The sequence below is a fragment of the Ciconia boyciana genome, chromosome 1, assembly GCF_034638445.1.
Source record: "Ciconia boyciana chromosome 1, ASM3463844v1, whole genome shotgun sequence".
Lineage (NCBI taxonomy): Eukaryota > Metazoa > Chordata > Aves > Ciconiiformes > Ciconiidae > Ciconia > Ciconia boyciana.
In genome coordinates this window covers 1,314,448-1,336,632 of record NC_132934.1, presented here as the reverse complement: position 1 = coordinate 1,336,632, position 22,185 = coordinate 1,314,448, and the positions used below count along the sequence as shown (strand labels likewise).

Below are 22,185 nucleotides of genomic sequence, written 5' to 3'. Positions count from 1 at the left end.
TGGGAGGGCACCCAAGGGTGCTGGGCACCCCGTGATGGGCTCCCGGGCGCTGGTGCTGGGAGAGCACCCAAGGGTGCTGGGCACCCTGTGATGGGCTCCTGGGTGCTGGCGTTGGGAGGGCACCCAAGGGTGCTGGGCACCCTGTGATGGGCTCCCGGGCGCTGGTGCTGGGAGAGCACCCAAGGGTGCTGGGCACCCTGTGATGGGCTCCTGGGTGCTGGCGTTGGGAGGGCACCCAAGGGTGCTGGGCACCCCGTGATGGGCTCCTGGGTGCTGGGGTTCAGAGGGCACCCAAGGGTGCTGGGCACCCTGTGATGGGCTCCTGGGTGCTGGCGTTGGGAGGGCACCCAAGGGTGGGCACCCTGTGATGGGCTCCTGGGTGCTGGCATTGGGAGGGCACCCAAGGGTGCTGGGCAACCTGTGATGGGCTCCCGGGCGCTGGGGTTCAGAGGGCACCCAAGGGTGCTGGGCACCCCGTGATGGGCTCCTGGGCACTGCCACTGGGAGGGCACCCAAGGGTGCTGGGCACCCCGTGATGGGCTCCCAGGTGCTGGGGTTCAGAGGGCACCCAAGGGTGCCAGGCACCCCGTGATGGGCTCCAGGGCACTGGCACTGGGAGGACACCCAAGGGTGGGCACCCTGTGATGGGCTCCTGGGTGCTGGCGTTGGGAGGGCACCCAAGGGTGGGCACCCTGTGATGGGCTCCTGGGTGCTGGCGTTGGGAGGGCACCCAAGGGTGTGCACCCCGTGATGGGCTCCTGGGTGCTGGCGTTGGGAGGGCACCCAAGGGTGCTGGGCAACCTGTGATGGGCTCCCAGGTGCTGGGGTTCAGAGGGCACCCAAGGGTGCTGGGCACCCTGTGATGGGCTCCTGGGCACTGCCGCTGGGAGGGCACCCAAGGGTGCTGGGCACCCCGTGATGGGCTCCTGGGTGCTGGGGTTCAGAGGGCACCCAAGGGTGCTGGGCACCCTGTGACAGGTTCCCTGGTGCCGGCTGGAGGGAGGAAAACATCAGCCCCCAGCTGCAGGGATGGATGGGTGGACGGATGGACAGATAGATGGACAGACGGACGGATGGATGGGTGGATGGGTGAACGGATGGATGGACAGATGGATGGACGGATGAATGGATGGACGGATGGGTGGATGGGTGGGTGGATGGGTGGGTGGGTGGATGGATGGATGGACAGACGGATGGATGGATGGAGGGACAGATGGATGGGTGGATGGGTGGACGGATGGATGGACAGACGGATGGATGGATGGAGGGACGGATGGATGGGTGGATGGGTGGACGGATGGATGGACAGACGGATGGACGGATGGAGGGACGGATGGATGGGTGGGTGGATGGATGGATGGATGGACAGACGGATGGATGGAGGGACGGATGGATGGATGGGTGGATGGGTGGATGGACAGACAGACGGATGGAGGGATGGATGGATGGGTGGGTGGGTGGATGGACAGACAGACGGATGGAGGGATGGATGGATGGGTGGGTGGGTGGATGGATGGATGGACAGACGGATGGATGGATGGATGGATGGATGGATGGGTGGGTGGGTGCGTGGATGGATGGATGGATGGACGGATGGATGGATGGATGGGTGGGTGGGTGGACGGATGGACGGACAGACGGACGGATGGGTGGATGGACGGATGGATGGGTGGGTGGGTGGACGGATGGATGGACAGACGCATGGCTCTGCACCCCGAGACCCTCAGTCCCAGGGGCACGATCCTGCCCCTGCCTGGTGCTCGGCAGCTGGGGGACACAGCCAGCCCCACCCCCGCCCAGCACGGCTGGAGCCGGGGGGCTGCAGGTGGCACCCCAGGGTGCCCCCCACCCCCGCCCCGCCCCGGCACGGCGAGCACTCACATTGCCATAGTCAATGTAGAAGATATGGACTTTGGCGGCCGACTCCACCTTCTCCACCCGGGCCCGGTACCTGGAGGGCAGGATGGGGGGTGATCGCCCCAAAAACATACCTCAGCGTGGGGCAACACCGCCCCACGGCCCCGCGGTGTGGGGGGGGAGGAGGGGGGAGCGGGACCCCCGCCTCACCATTCTCCGTCGACGAACTTGGCGATGCAGAAGTCTCCGCGGCGCGGGGCGTAGGAGCCCTCCACGGGCGGGTGGCTGCCCACCTCGGCGCGCATGTTCTCCATCAGCTTCTCCAGCTGGGCGCCTGCGGAGGGGCCACATCCAGCACCCGCCTCCGGCCACCCCCACGGCTCGCCCCCCGACACGCGGATTTTTGGGGCTGCCCACCAAAACCGAGCATCCTCATCCCACCGAAATAAAGCCCCCCCCCCGCCCCGCGGTGCTCGGGGACCGGGGTCCCTCGGGAGCTGCACGCCCTCCGGGTGGGGACCCACGCAGGGACCGCGGCGGCACAGGCGTGGCCGGGACGTGGTGGTGGTGGGGGATTCGGAGCCGGTGCTGTGCCAGGCTGGGGGTGCAGGGATGAGCCCCCCCCCTCCCCATCCGTGTCCCTTAAAGCAGCCAAATGGCATTGCAGGGGGGTGGGGGGGTGACAGCCAGCGGGTGCGGGGGGACCCCAGCCACGTCCCCTTACCCGTCTCCACGTCCTGCACGTAGAAGTGGAGATCGTCCGTGATCTCCGTCACGAAGACGGGCTTGTAGTTGGCCGTGCGCTCCTTCTCCTCCAGCACCGGCACCACCTCCTCCACCGGGGTCTCCTCGTAGTGGGACCACACCTGGGATTGAGCGGGGGACATGTTGGCCCGGGGACCCCATGGTCACGCTGGATGCCACCGGCAAGCGACCGGGACTGGAGCGGGGATGACGGCTGTGCCGGTACCCAGCAGCTGGAGAATCCCTCATCTCCAGCACCGTGGATCTCACATGCCTTGGGGTGGGGACATCTCTTGGCATGGGGACATCCCTCGGGGTGGGGACAGCCCTCGGGGTGGGGACATCCCTTGGGGTGGGGACATCCATTGGGGTGAAGATACCCCTCGGTGTGGGGACATCCCTCGGGGTGGGGACATCTCTTGGGGAGAGGACATCTCTTGGCATGGGGACATCCATTGGGGTGGGGACATCTCTTGGGATGGGGACATCTCTTGGCATGGGGACATCCATTGGGGTGGGGACATCTCTTGGGATGGGGACATCTCTTGGCATGGGGACATCCATTGGGGTGGGGACATCTCTTGGGATGGGGACATCTCTTGGCATGGGGACATCCATTGGGGTGGGGACATCTCTTGGGATGGGGACATCTCTTGGCATGGGGACATCCATTGGGGTGGGGACATCCCTCGGGGTGGGGACATCTCTTGGCATGGGGACATCCCTTTGGGTGAGGACATCCCTCGGGGTGGGGACATCCCTTGGGGTGGGGACATCCCTTGGGGTGAAGATACCCCTCGGTGTGGGGACATCCCTCGGGGTGGGGACATCTCTTGGGGAGAGGACATCTCTTGGCATGGGGACATCCATTGGGGTGGGGACATCTCTTGGGATGGGGACATCTCTTGGCATGGGGACATCCATTGGGGTGGGGACATCTCTTGGGATGGGGACATCTCTTGGCATGGGGACATCCATTGGGGTGGGGACATCTCTTGGGATGGGGACATCTCTTGGCATGGGGACATCTCTTGGGATGGGGACATCTCTTGGCATGGGGACATCTCTTGGCATGGGGACATCCTCTGGGGTGAGGACATCCCTTGAGGACGGTCCTGCCCCGAGCTCACCTTCTCCTTCTTCTGCTTGGCGGCCTCCTCGGCGGCCAGCAGCGCCTTGTAGTAGGGGCTGCGCTCGGCGGTGAAGTGGACCTTGGAGAGGGCGTGCTCCACCAGGGCCACCGACAGGTTGAGGCCCTCGATGTGCAGCCAGCCGATGAAGTTCCCCGCCTTGTCCATGCTCTCCACCTCCACCTCCACCTGCGGGCACCCGGCGGGGAGGGCTGTCGGCTCTCTGCACCCTCAGCGGTGGGCAGGATCCGGCCACGCACCCCTCCCGCCCCCACACCTGCCCGCCCAGCCACCGCCCTCGCCCCCGAACGCTCGTCTTCACCTCGGCTGCTCCGGGCTTCATCGAGCAATAAAATGAACGGCTGGATATGGTGGAGTTGGACCGGGTGGGTGCCCGGCCAAAAGCCACCCCAGCATGGGGTCTGGCAGGAAGTGTCCCCCCTGCTATGCTCCCTGGCACCCAACTCTGCTCCACGGGCACCCAGCACTGCTCCCTGGCACCCAGCTCTGCCCCTTGGCACCCAGCTCTGCTCCACGGGCACCCAGCTCTGCCCCTGGGCACCCTCCCTGGGCACCCAGCTCTGCTCCACGGGCACCCAGCTCTGCTCCTGGGCACCCTCCCTGGGCACCCAGCTCTGCTCCACAGGCACCCAGCTCTGCTCCTGGGCACCCTCCCTGGGCACCCAGCTCTGCCCCTTGGCACCCAGCTCTGCTCCTGGGCACCCTCCCTGGGCACCCAGCTCTGCCCCTTGGCACCCAGCTCTGCTCCTGGGCACCCTCCCTGGGCACCCAGCTCTGCCCCTGGGCACCCTCCCTGGGCACCCAGCTCTGCCCCTTGGCACCCAGCTCTGCTCTTGGGCACCCTCCCTGGGCACCCAGCTCTGCCCCTGGGCACCCAGCTCTGCTCTTGGGCACCCTCCCTGGGCACCCAGCTCCGCCCCTTGGCACCCAGCTCTGCTCCTGGGCACCCTCCCTGGGCACCCAGCTCTGCCTCTTGGCACCCAGCTCCGCTCCCAGCAACGCCCAGGGAAGGGACCCAGCAAGGGACGAGGGCAGGAGCACGCCACCCTCTGCGTCTTGAGCTCCCTGCCCGCTCCCTGCCTGCACCCAGGAGCACAGGCAGAGCCTGGAGCCACGCGGGGCCGGGCCGAGGCCCGAAACGGGGCTGCTGGGGTGGGAGGTGGCGAGCCCCGCTGCGAGGGACGTGGTGGGGCTGCACCTCCTGCCCCGCATCGCCTGTGCAGGCAGCTCCTGCCTGCTGCACCCACGGCTGGCAAACGGCCTCGGCGCTCCCTGCGTGGGAATCGGCACCGGTCGGGGCGCAGGAGCATCCCCGGGGGTGCCAGGAGCCCCGCGCCCCCAGCCCGGCTCTGCCGGAGCACCCGCAGCCCGGCGGGGAGGCAGCTCTGCCCGCGCCCCGGCTTTGCCTGCACCCCGTCCTGCGGCCTCTGCCTGCGCCCCGGCTCTGCCTGCTCCCCGGCTCTGCCTGCGCCCCATCCTGTGGCCTCTGCCTGCGCCCCAGCTCTGCCTGCACCCCGGCTCTGCCTGCGCCCCGTCCTGCGGCCTCTGCCTGCACCCTGGCTCTGCCTGCGCCCCAGCTCTGCCTGCACCCCGGCTCTGCCTGCGCCCCGTCCTGCGGCCTCTCCCTGCCAAGGGAAGGGCCCGGCACTCACATGGCACCCAGAGCAAACCAGAGTGTGCAAACCGGAGTGGGCAAACCGGAAGGAAAACTGAAGTGTGCAAGCCAGAGTGTGCAAACTGGAGAGCAAACCAGAGTGTGCAAACTGGAGTGTGCAAATCAGAGAGCAAACCGGAGTGTGCAAACTGGAGTGTGCAAACTGGAGCGCGCAAACCAGAGTGTGCAAACTGGAGAGCAAACCAGAGTGTGCAAACTGGAGTGTGCAAATCAGAGAGCAAACCGGAGTGTGCAAACTGGAGAGCAAACCAGAGTGTGCAAACCGGAGTGTGCAAACCAGAGAGAAAACTGAAGTGTGCAAGCCAGAGTGTGCAAACCAGAGAGCAAACTGGAGTGTGCAAACTGGAGTGTGCAAACCAGAGAGAGTAAAACGGAGTGTGCAAACCAGCGAGAGCAAACGAGTGTGCAAGCCGGCCGCCGCTGGCAGCCTGCAGCCCTGCCCCGGCGCAGAGCCGCCTGCCTGGCAGCGCAGGCAGGGCCGCAGGCAGCGTTGCTGCCTTGCACGCTCACGGCCCAGCCGCCCTGCCAGGCCGCTGGCAGCCCAGGGGTGACGCACGCCCGGGGTGCCCACCGGGACCTCTGGGGCCTGGGGATCATTTCCAGAACCCCGGCTCTGTCCCTGCCGTGAGCAGCCGGGGGTGCTGCCGGGGTGCTGCCGGCTGCACCCACCCAGCCGGGGTGCGGGTGGGAGCAGGGGAAGAGCGTCGCTGCTCCGTCCCAGCTGCCTGGAGACTTATTGCGATGCTCTGCGGGCAGCGAGCATCCCCTGGGCACCCCCGTGCACCTTGCACACCCCTGTGTACCCCTTGCACCCTTGCACCCCATGTACCCTGCACAGCCCTGGGCACCCCGGGCACCCTGTGCACCTTGCACACACCTCTGTACCCCTTGTATCCTTGCACCCCATGTGCCCTGCACACCCCTGGGCACCCCGGGCACCCTGTGCACCTTGCACACCCCCGCGTACCCCTTGCACCCCTGCACCCCATGTGCCCTGCACACCCCTGGGCACCCCGGGCACCCCAGGTACCCTGCACACCCCTGGGCACCCTGTGCACCTTGCACACCCCCGTGTACCCCTTGCACCCTTGCACCCCATGTACCCTGCACACCCCTGTGCACCCTGCACCCCCTGTGCACCCCTGTGCACCTTGCACACCCTGTGCACCCCCGTGCACCTTGCACACCCCTGGGCACCCTGTGCACCTTGCACACCCCCGCGTACCCCTTGCACCCTTGCACCCCATGTGCCCTGCACACGCCTGGGCACCCGGGGCACCCTGCACGCCCCCGGGCACCCCATACACCCTGTGCACCCCGCACACCCGTGTGTGCCTCACCCCGCAGCACGCCGCCACAGCCCCCACAACCTCCGGGGTCCCTCCTCCGCCTCCTCATTGCCTGGGACAGCGTCCCCAAATTCAGTGACAAGGCCCCGGAGCTCTGCAGACCGTCCTGCTCTGAGCTGGGGACGGGTGAGGACCCCCAGAGACCCCCGCGTCTCCCTTCCCGGCAGCTCCGGAGGGGCTGAGCCGGGGCCGGCTCCAGACCACTGCGGCGGCACAGCCGGTGTCCCCACCACCCCGTGACAAACCCACCGGCTCCCCTTTCCCAGCAGCACCCGTTACCGCCTCAGCAGCTCTGCCGGGGCCGGCAACCTCCGTTAATCCCATAACGGGAGTTAAAGCCCCAAAACAAATGGATTTGCAAAAGAACGCTCCTCGCGAAGCGCGTGGCGTTGGCTGGCGCCTCACACGGCACAGGGTGTGCGGGTAACGGGGGGCTGCATGGGGAGGGGGGGTAGGGACAATGCCGAGCCCCCCATCGCGGTCCCCGGGCAGCCATCGCACCCCTTCGATGCCAAAGCCAGGCACCAGCAGCCAGCACAGCTGGGGATGGCTGGGGACATGTGTCACCCTGGCTGGGGACAAGCTTGGTGTCCCCTGGAGCTCCCTCTGGTCCCCATCCCAGGGGCTTGCCACCCCACGGCGCTTTGGGGGTGGGCAGGCAGGAGATGCTGTGCAGGCAGGAGATGTCATGCAGGCAGGAGTTTCCATGCAGGCAGGAGATGCTGTGCAGGCAGGAGATGCCGTGCAGGCAGGAGATGCTGTGCAGGCAGGAGATGACGTGCAGGCAGGAGATGTCATGCAGGCAGGAGTTTCCATGCAGGCAGGAGATGCCGTGCAGGCAGGAGATGACGTGCAGGCAGGAGATGCTGTGCAGGCAGGAGATGCTGTGCAGGCAGGAGATGCCATGCAGGCAGGAGGTGCTGCGCAGGCAGGAGATGCCATGCAGGCAGGAGATGCCGTGCAGGCAGGAGGTGCTGCGCAGGCAGGAGATGCCGTGCAGGCAGGAGATGCCGTGCAGGCAGGAGGTGCTGCGCAGGCAGCAGATGCTGTGCAGGCAGGAGGTGCCGTGCAGGCAGGAGGTGCTGCGCAGGCAGGAGATGCTGTGCAGGCAGGAGGTGCCGTGCAGGCAGGAGGTGCTGCGCAGGCAGGAGATGCTGTGCAGGCAGATGCCGTGCAGGCAGGAGATGCTGTGCAGGCAGGAGATGCCGTGCAGGCAGGAGGTGCTGCGCAGGCAGGAGTTGCCGTGCAGGCAGGAGATGCTGTGCAGGCAGATGCCGTGCAGGCAGGAGATGCCGTGCAGGCAGGAGGTGCCGTGCAGGCAGGAGATGCTGTGCAGGCAGGAGGTGCTGTGCAGGCAGGAGGTGCCGTGCAGGCAGGAGATGCCGTGCAGGCAGGAGGTGCCGTGCAGGCAGGAGGTGCCGTGCAGGCAGACGCCGTGCAGGCAGGAGATGCTGCAGATGGAGCCCATGGGAGCAGCCGTGCCCAGTGCTCCGGCGCAGCATCCGAACCCTGCGCAGGGTGGGGGTCCGCCTGCCTCCCACCCCAGCCCCACCCCGCTGCAAAGAGCTGAGCCCCGGCACGAGGAGCACCCCAAAAAGGTCACCCCCGGGGTGGGGGGCTGGGGGCCGGCCAAGCCCCGGAGCTTCTGCGCACATAAAGCCCCTTTGAGAGCATCCGTGGGGCGGCAGCGAGCCAAGGCTCCCCGCACGCACCCGGCATGCCGATCGCCCGCCTGCTGCCGCCGCCGCCGAGGAAGAGGAGGGAGCCCGGAGCCCCCGGAGCATCCTCCCTCCGGGGGGGTCACAGCCCTCCGGCTGTGCCACGCTGTGCCCGAGGGGCTGTGCCCGATCCCCCAACCACGGCGGGTCCCGCCTGGGCTCCCGGGCGAGCAGGGCTGTTCCCAGCAGCTCAGAAATTTGTTTGCCTGGTACCGTGGGTGGGTGATGGGTGCCAGCGTGGGCAGAGCACCCCACCCTGGGGAGAGCACCCCACCCTGGGGCGAGCATCCCACCCCGGGGCCAGAATCCCACCCTGGGGAGAGCATCCCAGCCCGGGCAGGGTACGTGCCGTGCCCCCAGGCTGCGGCGTGCCCCGGGGCCGTAGCACCTAGTCCGTAACGCCCGGAGCAAGGCTCTGTCGCGGCCTCTGGCACGAAGCTGCATTTCCATCTAGCGGCAGCCGGACCGAACGGCAGCGGGACGCGGTGCAGCCAGTGCGGCACCGCACGCCTCGGCCCCGGCCAAACTCGACCCCCGGGCAGCCCCTTCCCAAACCTCCCCCGTGCCAGGCCAGCGCGGCCGTAAGCGCAGCTGCCCACGGTGCACCGTGCGCTGGCAGAGCCGGGGCACCCGTGGGTGCATGCAGCGCGTGCCCCAGCTCCCACACACAGGTCGAACACGTGTGCACAAACGCACGCGCTCGAGCAAAGCACAAGCGACCACGTGCCCTGCACACGGAGCATCTCCTGACAGGATGCTGGGGAGCTGCACCCCGCTGCCCGCTCCGGCGAGCACCGACCCCCACTACCGTGGCACCGTGAAGTCTCCCGGCGCTGCCCCGACCTCCGCTCCGTCACCCGGAGCACCGGCGCTTTGCCGGCCGCATCCCTCCGCCATCAATCCCTCGTCAGGGGCCGGTGGCTAATTGCAACCGCTTGGCTGGCAGCCGCACACCCGGAGCTGCAGCGGGGCCGGCGGCCAGCTGGTGAGCGGCGGCGGGTGCGCGGCTCGGCACCGCGGTGCTGCCGGGGATGGGCGAAGGGTCGTCATCTTCCCGCAGCCCCTTCCAGTTGCCGGAGCTGCAGCCCAGGACGGTGTTTAGCTGGCGGCCGGTGCGGCCACTGGGATGGCACACACCGGTGCCGGGTGCGTGGCAGAGGCACCGGCCACACCGCTCCCCACGGGGGACGGAGGAGGGAGAGGCGAGGTTTGGGCCGAGCGGGAGACGGATGGGCCCTTGCGCCGCTTTACGGGTGCCACGTTGCAATAATTTAATTACCCTGCCGTAGCCTTCTGCGCGGTTAATTGCGTTTGGCTCCGCCGGCGCTGCCGGACACGGAGATGTTTTCCCATCCCGAAGCTCATCAATCCTGTCCCCGTTGCCTAAAAAAGCCTCGCAGCACCCCTCTTCCCTTCCACCGCGCGGGCCCCGGGGCTGCCGGCACGCCGCGGGGCAGGATGAGGCCCCGGGTCACCCCAGGGGTGCTCGTGCCGCCTCCGGCCGGGCTGATCCCCCGGGAGCAGCACCCCACGCACGCGTGGTGGGACCCCCACAACGCCGCAGGGTGACGCTTCGGTGGCAAAGGCGTCCCTGTCCCCTGACCGGCGAGGGGACGAGCGGGACATTAATGGAATCGCGGTAAGGACGGGACACGACCGCTGCTCTCTGCCGCGGGGGACGGGGGACGTGGGGGACCCGCCCGTGGGGTACACGGGGCCATCAGGTCCTGCAGCACCCGGGGGACATCGCTGCCACGGCTGGCAGTGGGGACCACTGGGGGGGGGGGGTGCAGTAGGGATGTGCCACCGACTTGGGGACAGTGACCCCACCTGGGGCCTGGCACCCTGCGGGAGCAAGGACAGGAGAGCGTCCTGGGGTGCCATGGGGTGCTGTCATGCAGGATGTCCCCAAGAGGCCACCCCTGAGCACCCACCAGCCCCACAGAGGTGCCCAGCCGGCTGCGGGCACCCAACCGGCCCTTGGGTGACAGCTTCAAGTGCCACCGGTGGGCACAGGGGGAGCAGGGGGCCTGGGGGGGTGACGGGCCCATTAGGGGGCTGTGCGGGGACCCAAATCCCTGCACCTCCTCCCAAACTGAGCTTCCCACCAGAGCTGTGTCCCTGACCCCCCCCCCGTGACTCCTGGGGGGGCCCCAGGGCAGGACAAGGTCCCTGCCAGGCTGTGCCGGGCCCCCTCCCCATCCTCGCCCCACGCAGCCCCCGGTTTGGGGGCTCCCGGGGGGAGTCCCAGCCCCGCTCCCTGGCACGGCGGGTGCTGTTGGCACGTCCCCGTCCCGGGAGCCCCCCCCCCGTCCCACCCCGCTTCATCCCGACATGGGGGCGGGGGCCCCACAGACGCCGAAATCCTGCGTGGGGTCCCCAGGGACGCCCGCCCGGCAGGGACGGCGGGGTGCAGGCGTGGCTTCGATCAGACACCAGAGAATCCACATCAAACTGGGGGTGGGTGTGTGTGTGTGTGTGTGTGTGTGTGTGTGTGTGTGTTAATCCCCCCCCAAAGAAACAAGCTCCCAGGTTTCCCCCCATCGCCTCACCCCACACCCCCCCGCAGCGTGCCCACCCCCCGCACCTCCTCGCTGCCGGTTTGGGGGGCTGGGGCACCCCCCACCCAGGACCCCAGGGACCCCCACCTCAGGCGGCACGTGAGCCCCCCACGACACTGCCGGTGGCCCCGCGGTCCCCGCGTCCCGCCGGGACGCATCCCGCCCGGTGCGGCGGCCTGCGGGGGGGGAGCCACGCTGGGTGCCGCACCGGGGCAGCCCCCGGCCCCCCGCCCGCGTCCCCGTTCTCTCGATTAATTAAAACTCGGCCGAGGCTCCTCCGGAGCTGCCACCCGGGGCCCCGCTGCCGCTCGGGACGCTTCGGTGCTGCCGGCAAAACCCCGGGTCACCAGCAGCGAAACAGGGGTGCAGAACAGCGCGGGGCGGGGGGCCAGGCTCCACGGTGGGGGGGCACAGCCCCCCGGCAGCTCCCCAGGTCCCGCTCCGTCTCCCCCCGCCCGCATCCCAGCGACGACGCACACCGGGGTGCCGCTCACCTCACAGCATCGTGGCAGGGTGCCGGCACCCATGGGACCCCAGGGGTGCTGGTGTTCGCCTCCCGCAGTCCCAGGGGTTCGCTGGACAGACGGCGCGACTTATCCACCTGCACCGGGCCACCCCGCCGCGGCCGGCGGTGGCCAAGGCGGCGGCGACGGAGGCAGGACACCCAGGCGCAGCCCCCCAGCCCGTACCCCAAAAAGCAGGCAGCCCCCACGCGCCCATCGCCCCAGCACCGCGCCCACTCCCCAGCCCACGGCGGAGCTGGACGCGCTGCAGAGCCGGGCTCGTCCTCTCCACCGGTGTCCCAGCTTGTGTCAGGTCTCAGCCCGGATCCCGGGGCAGGGCGGGGGGGCTGCGCCCGGGGGTCCGCGGAGCCCTGCTCACTTGGGCACCGGGTCCTGCGCTGCGTGGGGGTGGGGGGTGGGGTGCGGGGGGGCCGCCAGCCACGGACGGAGCCGAGACCCCCCCATCACCTTAAAGCTGCCGAGCTGCTCCGGTTGCGCCGTGTCGCCTCCGTCCGTCCGTCCGTCCGTCCGTCCTCACCCCGCGCTGCCCTCCTCCGAGGGGGCAGGGCCGCCTGGCCTCGGCTCGGGGGGCTGCGCTGAGACCCCCCCGCCCCCCATATCCCCAGCGCGGTCCCCCGGAGCCGGGCTGCGGGCAGGGAGGAGGAGGAGGAGGAGGAGGAGGAGGAGGAGGAGGGAGGAGGAAGAGGGAGGAGGAAGCCCATCCCGCATCTTCCTCCCAGAGCAGCGAGACCGAAAATAGCTCCCGGCCGCCGCACCGGCTGAACCGGGGCCGGTGGGGCCCCTCCGGAGCGTGGTGGGCGGCGGGGGGGGGAGGAAGGCGGCGGCGGCGGCGGCGGGGGGGCGGGGGCGGCGGGGGGTGTCGGGGCGCGGGCGAGGCCGGCGGGGCTCGGCGTCCCCCGCTGCTGCCGGGCTCCCACCGCGATGCGTCAGCAATCCATCCGCGCTCCCACTGAAGGACAAAAGGATGAGCGAGCCGCCTGCGCGGCTGCCGCCCGCACCGCCCGCGCCGCCCGCGCCGCCCGCCGCCGCGCCGGGGCTCGCCGGGGCCCGCACGCCCGCTAGGACCGGAGGATGCCCGCCGGCCCCGGGGCCGCCGCCACCGCCACCGCACTGCGCGGGCGGCCCGGCCGCTGAAGGCGACGGGCGGGGACGCGGGGACGGAGAGGCGGGAGGGCGGACGGGACCCCCCGAGCGGAGCCGCCGCCCGCCGCCGCGCCGGGGCTCGGCCCCCCGCCGACGGCCCCCCACCCCCCCCACACCCCGGCCCGGGCCTGCCCCCCCCGCCGGGGCTTTCCCCCGCCGGGGGCTTTTCGCTAGTTATTTATTTATTTTCCTACCTTCCTGGAGCCGTTGTTTTCGGGATTTTATTCTGCATTTTCTTTATTTTCTAAATTTTTTTCCTTTTTAATTCCTCTTTTTTAATTCCTCTTTTTTCATTTTCCTTTTTTAAATTTCCCCTTTTTAAATCTTTCCTTTTTTTAATTTTTCCGTTTTTCTTTTTCTTTTTTTTTAATTTTTCTTTTTTCGTTTTCCTTTTTTCGTTTTTCTTTTTCCATTTTTCATTTTCGTTTTCCCATTTTTTATTTTTTCATTTCTATTTTTTTCATCTTCTCATTTTTCGTTTTCTATTTCTCCTTTTCCAATTTTTTTTTCCCCCTAATTTTTTACCCCCCCAATTCCTCCACCCCCCCGCCGCCGTTCCCCGCGGGCGGGGGCCGCCATGCCGGGCCGGCCGGGCCGGCCGGGGCGGCCCCACGGGCGGAGGTGCGAGGCGCGGGCAGCGACGGCGGCGGGGCTCGCCGCGGCGGGGGGCTGCCGGGCCCCCGCTTAGCCGGGCCGCCCCCCCCCTGCACCGCAGCCTCCAGGAGCCATTTTGTCTTTTTTTTTCCCGGAGCCGGCCCCCCCGCCCCGGCCCCGCTCCCCCTTGCTCGGCGCCGAGCACCCCGGAGCGGCCCCCCCGCCCCTTCCCCAGGTAGGTACGGCTGGAGAGCGGGGCTCGGCGGGAGGGAGGGCGCCTCTTTCCTCCCCCACCCCCGGCACCTCTTGTCGCTTTTTTTTTTTTTTTTTTTGGCTAAATTGTCATTTTTCCTTACACCCCCCGCCCTTCCGCGGCCCCCCCTGCCCCCCGGCACCACGACCCCCCCCCCTCCGGCCAGCCGGGCCCAGCTTGTCGGAGCCGGGAGAGGGGGGGGGCCCTGAGCCAGTTCTCCTTTTCACGCCGACATCCCCAGACGATGGTGAATGATGAACGTGCCACATCATGAAGCTCTTGTGGCAGGTAACTGTGCACCACCACCGCCGCCGCCGCGCCTGGAGAGCTGCCCTGGTCTCCTACCTGACGGTACACGCGTGGATCCTATACGTTGCCGCCGCCTCCCCCGGACCCCAGAGCTGCCCCTCCGTTTGCTCCTGCAGTAACCAGTTCAGCAAGGTGGTCTGCACCCGTCGCGGCCTCGCCGAGGTCCCCCCCGGGATCCCCTCCAACACCCGGTATCTCAACCTCATGGAGAACAACATCCAGATGATCCAGGCGGACACTTTCCGCCACCTGCATCACCTGGAGGTCCTGCAGTTGGGCAGGAACGCCATCCGGCAGATCGAGGTGGGGGCTTTCAACGGGCTGGCCAGCCTCAACACCCTGGAGCTCTTTGACAACTGGTTGACCGTCATCCCCAGCGGGGCCTTCGAGTACCTCTCCAAGCTGCGGGAGCTGTGGTTGAGGAACAACCCCATCGAGAGCATCCCCTCGTACGCCTTCAACCGGGTGCCCTCCCTCATGCGCCTGGACCTGGGCGAGCTGAAGAAGCTGGAGTACATCTCCGAGGGGGCTTTCGAGGGGTTGTACAACCTCAAGTACCTGAACCTGGGGATGTGCAACATTAAGGACATGCCCAACCTGACGCCCTTGGTGGGACTGGAGGAGCTGGAGATGTCGGGCAATAACTTCCCCGAGATCAAACCAGGCTCCTTCCACGGGCTCAAGTCCCTCAAAAAGCTCTGGATTATGAACTCGCAGATCAACCTGATCGAGCGGAACGCCTTCGACGACCTGACGGCGCTGGTGGAGCTCAACCTGGCCCACAACAACCTCTCCTCCCTGCCCCACGACCTCTTCGCCCCGCTGCGGTACCTGGTGGAGCTCCACCTGCACCACAACCCCTGGGACTGCGACTGCGACATCCTCTGGCTGTCGTGGTGGTTGCGGGAGTACATCCCCACCAACTCCACCTGCTGCGGGCGCTGCCATGCCCCCCTGCACATGCGGGGCAGGTTCCTGGTGGAGGTGGACCAGACCTCCTTCCAGTGCTCGGCGCCCTTCATCATGGACGCCCCCATGGACCTCAACATCTCCGAGGGGCGGGTGGCCGAGCTCAAGTGTCGAACTCCTTCCATGTCCTCCGTTAGGTGGTTGCTGCCTAACGGGACGGTCCTGAGCCACGCGTCCAGCCACCCGCGCATCTCCGTCCTCAACGACGGCACCTTGAACTTCTCCCACGTCTTGTTGACGGACACCGGGGTTTACACCTGCATGGTGACCAACGTGGCGGGGAACTCCAACGCCTCGGCCTACCTCAACGTGAGCACGGCCGAGCTCAACACCTCCAACTACAGCTTCTTCACCACCGTCACGGTGGAGACCACCGAGATCTCCCCGGAGGACATCTCCCCCAAGTTCACCAAGCCCGTGCCCACCACGTCGACGGGCTACCAGCCGGCGTACACCACCACCACCACCGTCCTGGTCCAGACCACGCGGACGCCCAAGCAGGTGGCGGTACCCACCGCCGACTCCGGCGACAAGATGCAGACCAGCCTGGACGAGGTGATGAAGACCACCAAGATCATCATCGGTTGCTTCGTGGCGGTGACGCTCCTGGCCGCGGCCATGCTCATCGTCTTCTACAAACTCCGCAAGCGACACCAGCAACGCAGCACCGTGACGGCCGCCCGCACGGTCGAGATCATCCAGGTGGACGAGGACATCCCGCCGGCGGCGACGGCGGCGGCGACCACCGCGGCGGCTCCCGCCGGCGTATCAGGTGAGGGGGCAGTCGTGCTGCCCGCCATTCATGACCACATTAACTACAACACCTACAAACCGGCACACGGGGCCCACTGGACAGAGAACAGCTTGGGGAACTCTCTGCACCCCCCCGGGACCACCCTCTCTGAACCCTATATAATTCAGACCCACACCAAGGAGAAAGTACAGGAAACCCAGATATGACTTTTTTTTTTTTTTTTTTTTTTGGGGGGGGGGGCTTTTTTCTTCCCTCCCCCCCCTCCCCGCCCAGAAATTACAAATGCAATAGAATGCACAAACCCAGAACAAAACCCAACAAAAAAAAAAAAAGGAAAAAAAAAAAATAGACAGCAACTTTTGTACAGAGCGGGGGAGAGACTTTTTTTTCTTGTACATGCTTATATATTAAATCTATGGGCTGATAAGAGAAGCAGATTATATTAAAATTTAAAAAAAAAAACAAAACCCAACAACCACAAAGAAACTATTTTCTAACTCGCAAGTTCTATTTAAAAAGAGGGAGAGGAGGAAAAAAAAAAAAAAAAAAAAAAAAAGAAAAAAAAAATTTGCCAATTTGCAGAAACCGGAGCAGCGGCGGCAGCGGCAGCGGCAGGGCCCCGTGCGCGGTGCAGCGCGGTGCAGCGCGGCGCGGGGGAGACGCCGTAGCGGGGAGCGCAGAGAGAAGCCCGGCGGGGTGGGGTGGGGTGGGGTGGGATGGGATGGGGGGGCAGGATGCGGCCGGACCCCCGTCCCACGGCGCTGCCCTGGCCGCGTGCTGCCTTCACCGGCCACGCCGGCTTCAAACCGGAGCAGGGAGCGGGACGGCGGTCCGAGCCGCCGTGCTGTGCCAAAATCTTCCAAATGCAATAAAGAAATTAATTTTGGTTTTTTTTTTTTGGGGGGGGGTGGGGGGTGCAGCCTGTGGGCCGGGGATGGACATCTGCAATGTATTAAAGCAAAAAATTAGCAAAAAACCCAAGAAAAGGGAGAAAAAAAAAACCCCAGGCAGGTGGGGGCTGGGCGTGCGGAGGGGGGCCGGTGGCGATGGGGAGGGGGGCGAGGAGCGGGTGCCCCCCACTCTGCTCCGTGCCCCCTTTCCCACTGCACCACATCCTGCAGGCCCCGGCGTGCGCTGCCGCACCGGGCACCGGCACCGGTGTGTGCCGCCGGCACAGGGCTAAGGCTCCTGGGGGCTGGGGGCCCCCGCCCGGAGACCTGACGTATGATTGTAGACCACCTTCAGCAGCACGCTGCGATTTTTAGTCCTTTTTTTTTTTTTGGGGGGTGGGGTGGGCATTTTTCCCCCACCCCCTTCCCTTCCCCGGGTGGGGGCAAGGATGGGGACACCCCCCCCCACCCCCCCAAGCCCACCCCAAGGGCTGCTCGTGGAATGGGGGGGGGGGGGGGAGCAGGAGAAATTAAGGGCTCGGGGGCTCAGCCCAGCGATGGGAGGGGGCCGGGGGCCACCAGCATCAGAGGTGGCTACCGGGGGTCCCGGCGGGGACGGCAAGTGCCTCGTGGGGGTCCCGAGGGGCTGGGGGTCCGGGGGGGCAAGGGCAGGGTCAGGCAGTGGGGGGGGGTCCTCCCTGGCTGCTCGGGCACTGGAACTACTTTAATTTCTTATTTTAGCTTTAACAAAATTACCGGAGGGTGTCAAATCTGAATTAAAACTGAAGCGGGGAGGGGGGGAATTGGGGGGGGGCGAATAAAGGCGGGAAGGAGACGCAGAAGTTATATCTATATCTATATCTCTCTATATAAACGCCAGAACGATCTGACTGTACTCTGAGGAACAAACAAACAAACAAGAAAAAAAAAAAAACAAACCAAGTGTATTTTTGTATTTTAATAAATATTGTTCAAAATTTGTAATGCCGTGTCCCTGAGGGGTTAAGCTGGCGGGTTGCGGGGGGGCTGCTGCTGTGTCCCCCCCCGGCAGCCGGCGGCCTGAAAGGGTTTCTGTTGCCGCTTTTTTGTCTTCCCAGCAGTAAAAAGCCTCCAAAAAATCGCGGAGGGGGAAGCGGGGAGGAAAATGGAGGGAGGAGGCGGGGGGCACCGCGCGGGGGGCTGCCCCGAATCGGGGGGCAAAATGTGCTGGGGGTTGGGGGGGGGGAGCATCGCCGGCTTTGTGCCCCCCAGCTCGAGCATCCAGCTGGGCACCCAAGCGTGTGCACGCCGGGACCCCCGGCATCACCAGCTTTCGGGCAACCGCCGCGGTGGGCGCCCGGTGAGATGCCGGTGTATCCCCCGGTGTGGGACCCCCCGGCTGGGGCGCACGGGACGGCCCCCCCCCGTCCTCCCCAGGGACTGCTTGTGGGGGGCCGGGGCCCGTTACCCCTCTGATTTATGGGTTCCCCGGCTGGAAAATCTTAATTCGCCATTAAAGGAGGGAGCGGGCGCAGACGAGAGGGAGGATAAAGCCGGGAATGAATCATCCGGCAGCGGGTCCCGGCTGCCCGCGCTCCAAGATGGTCGGGCAGGGGAAGGGGATGGAGGCCAACCCCAGCACCGCGGCAGGGACGCCGGGACCCCCGACTCTGCGGGGACACGGGGAGCCCCCGGCGCCAGCGGCAGGGACGTGGGGTGCCCTGGGTGCTGGTGGCAGGGACACGGGGACCCCCGGGAGCAGCGGGGTCCCCGAGGTGCCACCTCCGTCCCGGCTCTTGCGGCTCATTGCGGGGTGACGGTGCCCGCCGGCAGCTCCGGGGCCACCCTTGTGCTGTCCCCGCGGCCGTGGGCTGCCTTCGGCATCGGGGATGGAACAGGGGTCCCCCGGGGACCCCACCACCCAGCCCGGGGATGCCGAGAGGAGGAGACCCCCCGGCACCCGGCTTCACTGGCTCCCGTGCCGGGATGAAACCATCGTGCGGTGCCCAGCCGCCGCAGAGCTGTCGCGGTTATTGCGTCGGGAGTTTAACGTTGGGATTTTAGGGTGGGCTTTTTTTTTTTTTTTTTTCCAGGCTTTTTTGGTGAAATCCGGGAAGGTTTCTATCAAAACATATGTCTGGTTTTCTCTTTATTACCGGCTTTTATCGCTCCGGCTGATCTGCGAATGCAAACACCGCTCCCCTTCTTCCTCATGTCGGCCTGAGCTCCCCCACCCAGCCCCAGCTTTGCTGGGGGGCCTTCCTCCCCGCCAGCACCTCCGCACTCCTCCTCCCCGCGCCAGCCTCCGCCGGGCCCAGCCGGGCAAACGTCCCATTCAAACCTTTAATTCGGCGGCAAGGCAGGAGGGGATGGGGTTGAAGCGACATATTGATTTTCTTTAAGCACTTAGTTTTAATTTTAGCCTTAAATTAGAGCACCCGAGTAAATCATCTTCCCGCCGCGATAAAAAAATGGCTGGAGGGGAGCTCGGGGGGGGGCTCTGCAGCGGGCACGGAGGGGCTGCGGGCAGCCAGGGGACATCGGGGCAAGGGGCTGCGGTGTGACGGGGGGCCGCGGTGTCAGCGGCGCAGGGGGCTGCAGCGCGATGCGCTGGAGGGGCTGCAGCGCGAGCAGCACAAGAGGTTGCGATGCGGTGCGCTGGAGGGCTTGCAGTGGGATCAGGGGCTGCAGAGCCATCGGGGGGCTGGACAGCGAGCAGGGGGGGCTGCAGCGCGATCAGGGGTGTTGCAGCGTGATCGGTGCCAGGGGCTGCAGCGCGAGCAGAGGGGCTGCAGCGTGCTCAGAGGGGCTGCAGAGCCACGGGGGCTGCAGCGCGAGCAGCGTAAGGGGCTGCAGTGATTGCAGTGGGAGCGGGGGTGCAGCGTGAGCAGAGGGGGTTGCGAGGTGATCGGCGCCAGGGGTTGCAACGCCATCAGGGGGCTGCAGCGTTATCGAGGGCTTGCAGCGGGCTCGGGGGGCTGCAGCGTGATGGGACGGAGGGGCTGCGGCATCCTTGGGGGGCTGTAGCGTGCTCAGGGGGCTGCAGCGGGCTCGGGGGGCTGCAGCGTGATGGGATGGAGGGGCTGCAGCATCCTTAGGGGGCTGTAGCGTGCTCGGGGGGCTGCAGTGGGCTCGGGGGCTGCAGCGTGATGGGATGGAGGGGCTGCAGCATCCTTAGGGGGCTGTAGCGTGCTCGGGGGGCTGCAGCGGGCTCGGGGGGCTGCAGCGTGATGGGATGGAGGGGCTGCAGTGTGCTCGGGGGGCTGCAGCGTGCTCGGGGGAGGCCGGGGCAGTGCTGGAAGTGCCACAGCACCGGAGCCGGCCGATCCTTTGCTCCCAGGGCTGGGAAACTTTCCTGCCTGAATCTCCCAGTGTCTCTGCGGGCAGGGGGCTGGCAGCACAGGCAGGGGGCCGGGGCTGCGGGCAGGGGGCTGGGAGCAGGGGGCCAGGGCTGCAGGGACGGAGCGGCACGGGGGTGCGGGGGGGGAAGCCAGCACTGCCGGGCGAGGGACAGATGGACGTCCAGCCATACGGACGAGGGCGGGTGGGTATTTGCAGGCAGCCCCGTGCCATCGCCTTCGTCACCGGCTTCGCAGAGCCATGCGAAAAACGGAGCGACAGGAATATAAAAGCCTTTCATTGGCGGCTCCGGCGGCAATGCCAGGCACGGGCCCCCCCTCGCACACACGCCATCCACCCGCCGCCCACCCCCTGCGCTTTTTTTGGGGGGGGACAGGAGATTTCAGCTGCCAGAGATGCTTCGCCGCTCGCTGCCGACAGCCAGCCCGGCCGGCAAGGGCACGCCGGCCCTCAGCGCAGGCAGCAGCGGGCAGGGCCGCGGGTGCTCCACGCCGAACCCCGCCGGTGCCCGGGTACCCCCTGCAAACCACCCCATGGCTGCCCCACGGCGGGTTCCCCATCCCGGTGGGTTTAATGAGGGGAGCGGGGGCCACGCGGCAGCTGCAGCATCCCGTGATTAAAACCTATAGGCTTGTTAAGGATAATTTCTATGGCAACCTCCCCGGCGGGGACCGGCACGTGCCAGCGGGTGCCCGTGGCTCTGCCAGCGGCCCAAGAGCCGGATGGGGCACCCCACGGCGCATCCCTGGCACCGCTGCGGCCGGGGGGTCCCCACCGGCCCCCCGCTCCCCCGGCCAGGACGGGTACAGGGATGGGGTGCTCAGCCGGCGTAGGGGGACGGTGCCCCGGTGCCGGGGCCTTTTCTTTCCCCGCCTGCACACGGCAACGGCGGGTTTCGGCAAGAGCAGCTCGGTAATTAGCCGCCGTGCTTGGGAAAAGGCAAATATTTACTAAATAAGAATATGCACTTTCAGGAAAAAAGCAAATGTCACAGCAGCCGCCGCGAAACCCCCGCGGCGGTGGGACCGGAGGGGGGATGCTCCCCGCGCCCGCTCTGGCGGCTGCGGCTGGGGGGGCGGTGGGACGCGGTGGGACATGGTGGGAGGGTTAGTGGACGCTCTTGCCAGCGGTGCAAGCCGGGCACCCAGCCCCTTGCCATCGCACGGGGCTCCGCGGTGGCACCCCCCGGGGGTCCCCTTGCCCCGATGTCACCGGGCAGCCATCCCGGGGCCATGCCTGCCACGGCAGGCAGCCGTTACAGCCGCTGTTACAGCGGCGTGGGCTCCCAGCCGCTCGGCACACAACTCGACGTGGGGCTCCCGTTAATTATTCTTATTGCTGCGGATATTTTTGGCTCCGGTGCTGCAGATGGGTTTTTTTTTCGTTTTGCAGCTCGGCGGGTTTGCGGCGGCAGCGGCAGCAGCGTGCCATAATGCACCCTGGGACCGGCGCTGCCCGTCGGGCCCCGGCGGGGTTTGGATGCTCTCGGAGGAGGGAGGCGGGAGCGGGGCAATACGCTGGCGCGCAGGAGATTTAAGGACCGGTAATTTAAGGCTCGATTCATCAGAGCACGATATAAAGCACGTTGGATTTTGGGCCCGACAAATTCCGCAGACGGGGCAATTTTCCGGTAGTCCTGGAGGACTGGGCAGCTCCTGCCGGGATCGGCGCGGTGGCCACCACGGCAGAGCATTGCCGGGGTGCCGAGAGGGAGCATCAGGGGGTGATAACCCCCCCCCCCCCATCGCCCGCCTGAGCTGGGGGAGCACCTCGGCACCGCGATCGCAGCGGGGGTCCCGCAGCGGGGCACGGGCGGCTGCGGCACGCGTGGCTACCGGTGCCAGCACGTTGCCTGCACGCGACCGGATTAGCCGAGCGCAGGGCCGCGAGCCATTGATCCTCCCAGAGCATCGCCGGCAGCACCGCGGCTGCTGCCAGCCCCAACCTCCTCCTGCCCAAAATGAGCCGGGGCCGGTTAGTCACCGGCCCACTGGCTTCACCTGGCCGGTGAGTCAGCAGCAGCCAGAGCCGCCGGGTTAAAAATATACCCTCAGCCTCCCGGCAGGCAAGACGGCGGGGAGGAATGTGGCTGCTCCTCACCCCCAGCGTGGGTCTCCCCCTCCCTGGGCAGCACACGTGTCCCCAGGCCACCGTGGGAGCCTTGGGGACCACCGCCGGGACCCCCACCCCGCCAGCCGGCGGTCTGGCACCGGCTGCCGCCGCGGCCCGTCCCGGCCTTTTGCTGTGGAGGGTTTTGCCAAGCTCGGTGCCGGGGGAGCGGTGCTCACAGCACGCCTGGCAGTGCCACCCGAGCACCCGGGGATGTGGCCGGGAGAGGGTCCCCCTCCCCAGACC

At 66.9% G+C, this 22,185-nt stretch overlaps 2 protein-coding genes across 5 annotated transcripts in view; one reads left to right on the top strand and one right to left on the bottom strand.

Annotated features, from left to right (window-relative positions):
- SND1 (staphylococcal nuclease and tudor domain containing 1) overlaps nt 1–22,185 on the bottom strand; it is a 140,839-nt gene that overhangs the window by 2,471 nt on the left and 116,183 nt on the right. For both annotated transcript variants that reach the window (XM_072856487.1, XM_072856477.1), the window contains 4 exons: nt 3,732–3,920; nt 2,582–2,723; nt 2,068–2,191; nt 1,882–1,951 (listed from right to left, as the gene is read on the bottom strand). In XM_072856487.1, the coding sequence (XP_072712588.1) occupies nt 1,882–1,951; nt 2,068–2,191; nt 2,582–2,723; nt 3,732–3,920 (525 nt within the window). The remainder of the gene's footprint in view (nt 1–1,881; nt 1,952–2,067; nt 2,192–2,581; nt 2,724–3,731; nt 3,921–22,185) is intronic.
- LRRC4 (leucine rich repeat containing 4) lies at nt 12,254–15,884 on the top strand. Of its 3 annotated transcripts, none has more exons than XM_072856501.1 (2): nt 12,254–12,372; nt 13,811–15,884. In XM_072856501.1, exon 2 carries the CDS (start codon nt 13,840–13,842, stop codon nt 15,805–15,807), a length of 1,968 nt encoding a protein of 655 aa, XP_072712602.1. In that variant the 5' UTR covers nt 12,254–12,372; nt 13,811–13,839; the 3' UTR covers nt 15,808–15,884. The 3 variants fall into 3 exon arrangements, with proteins under 3 accessions (XP_072712602.1, XP_072712617.1, XP_072712607.1); XM_072856516.1 differs by having other exon boundaries at nt 12,258–12,372; nt 13,858–15,884; XM_072856506.1 differs by lacking the exon at nt 12,254–12,372 and adding an exon at nt 12,899–13,551.

Coding starts and splice junctions, on each gene's coding strand:
- LRRC4 (XM_072856501.1), top strand. CDS start 13,840: ATGAAGCTCTTGTGGCAGGTAACTGTGCACCACCACCGCCGCCGCCGC.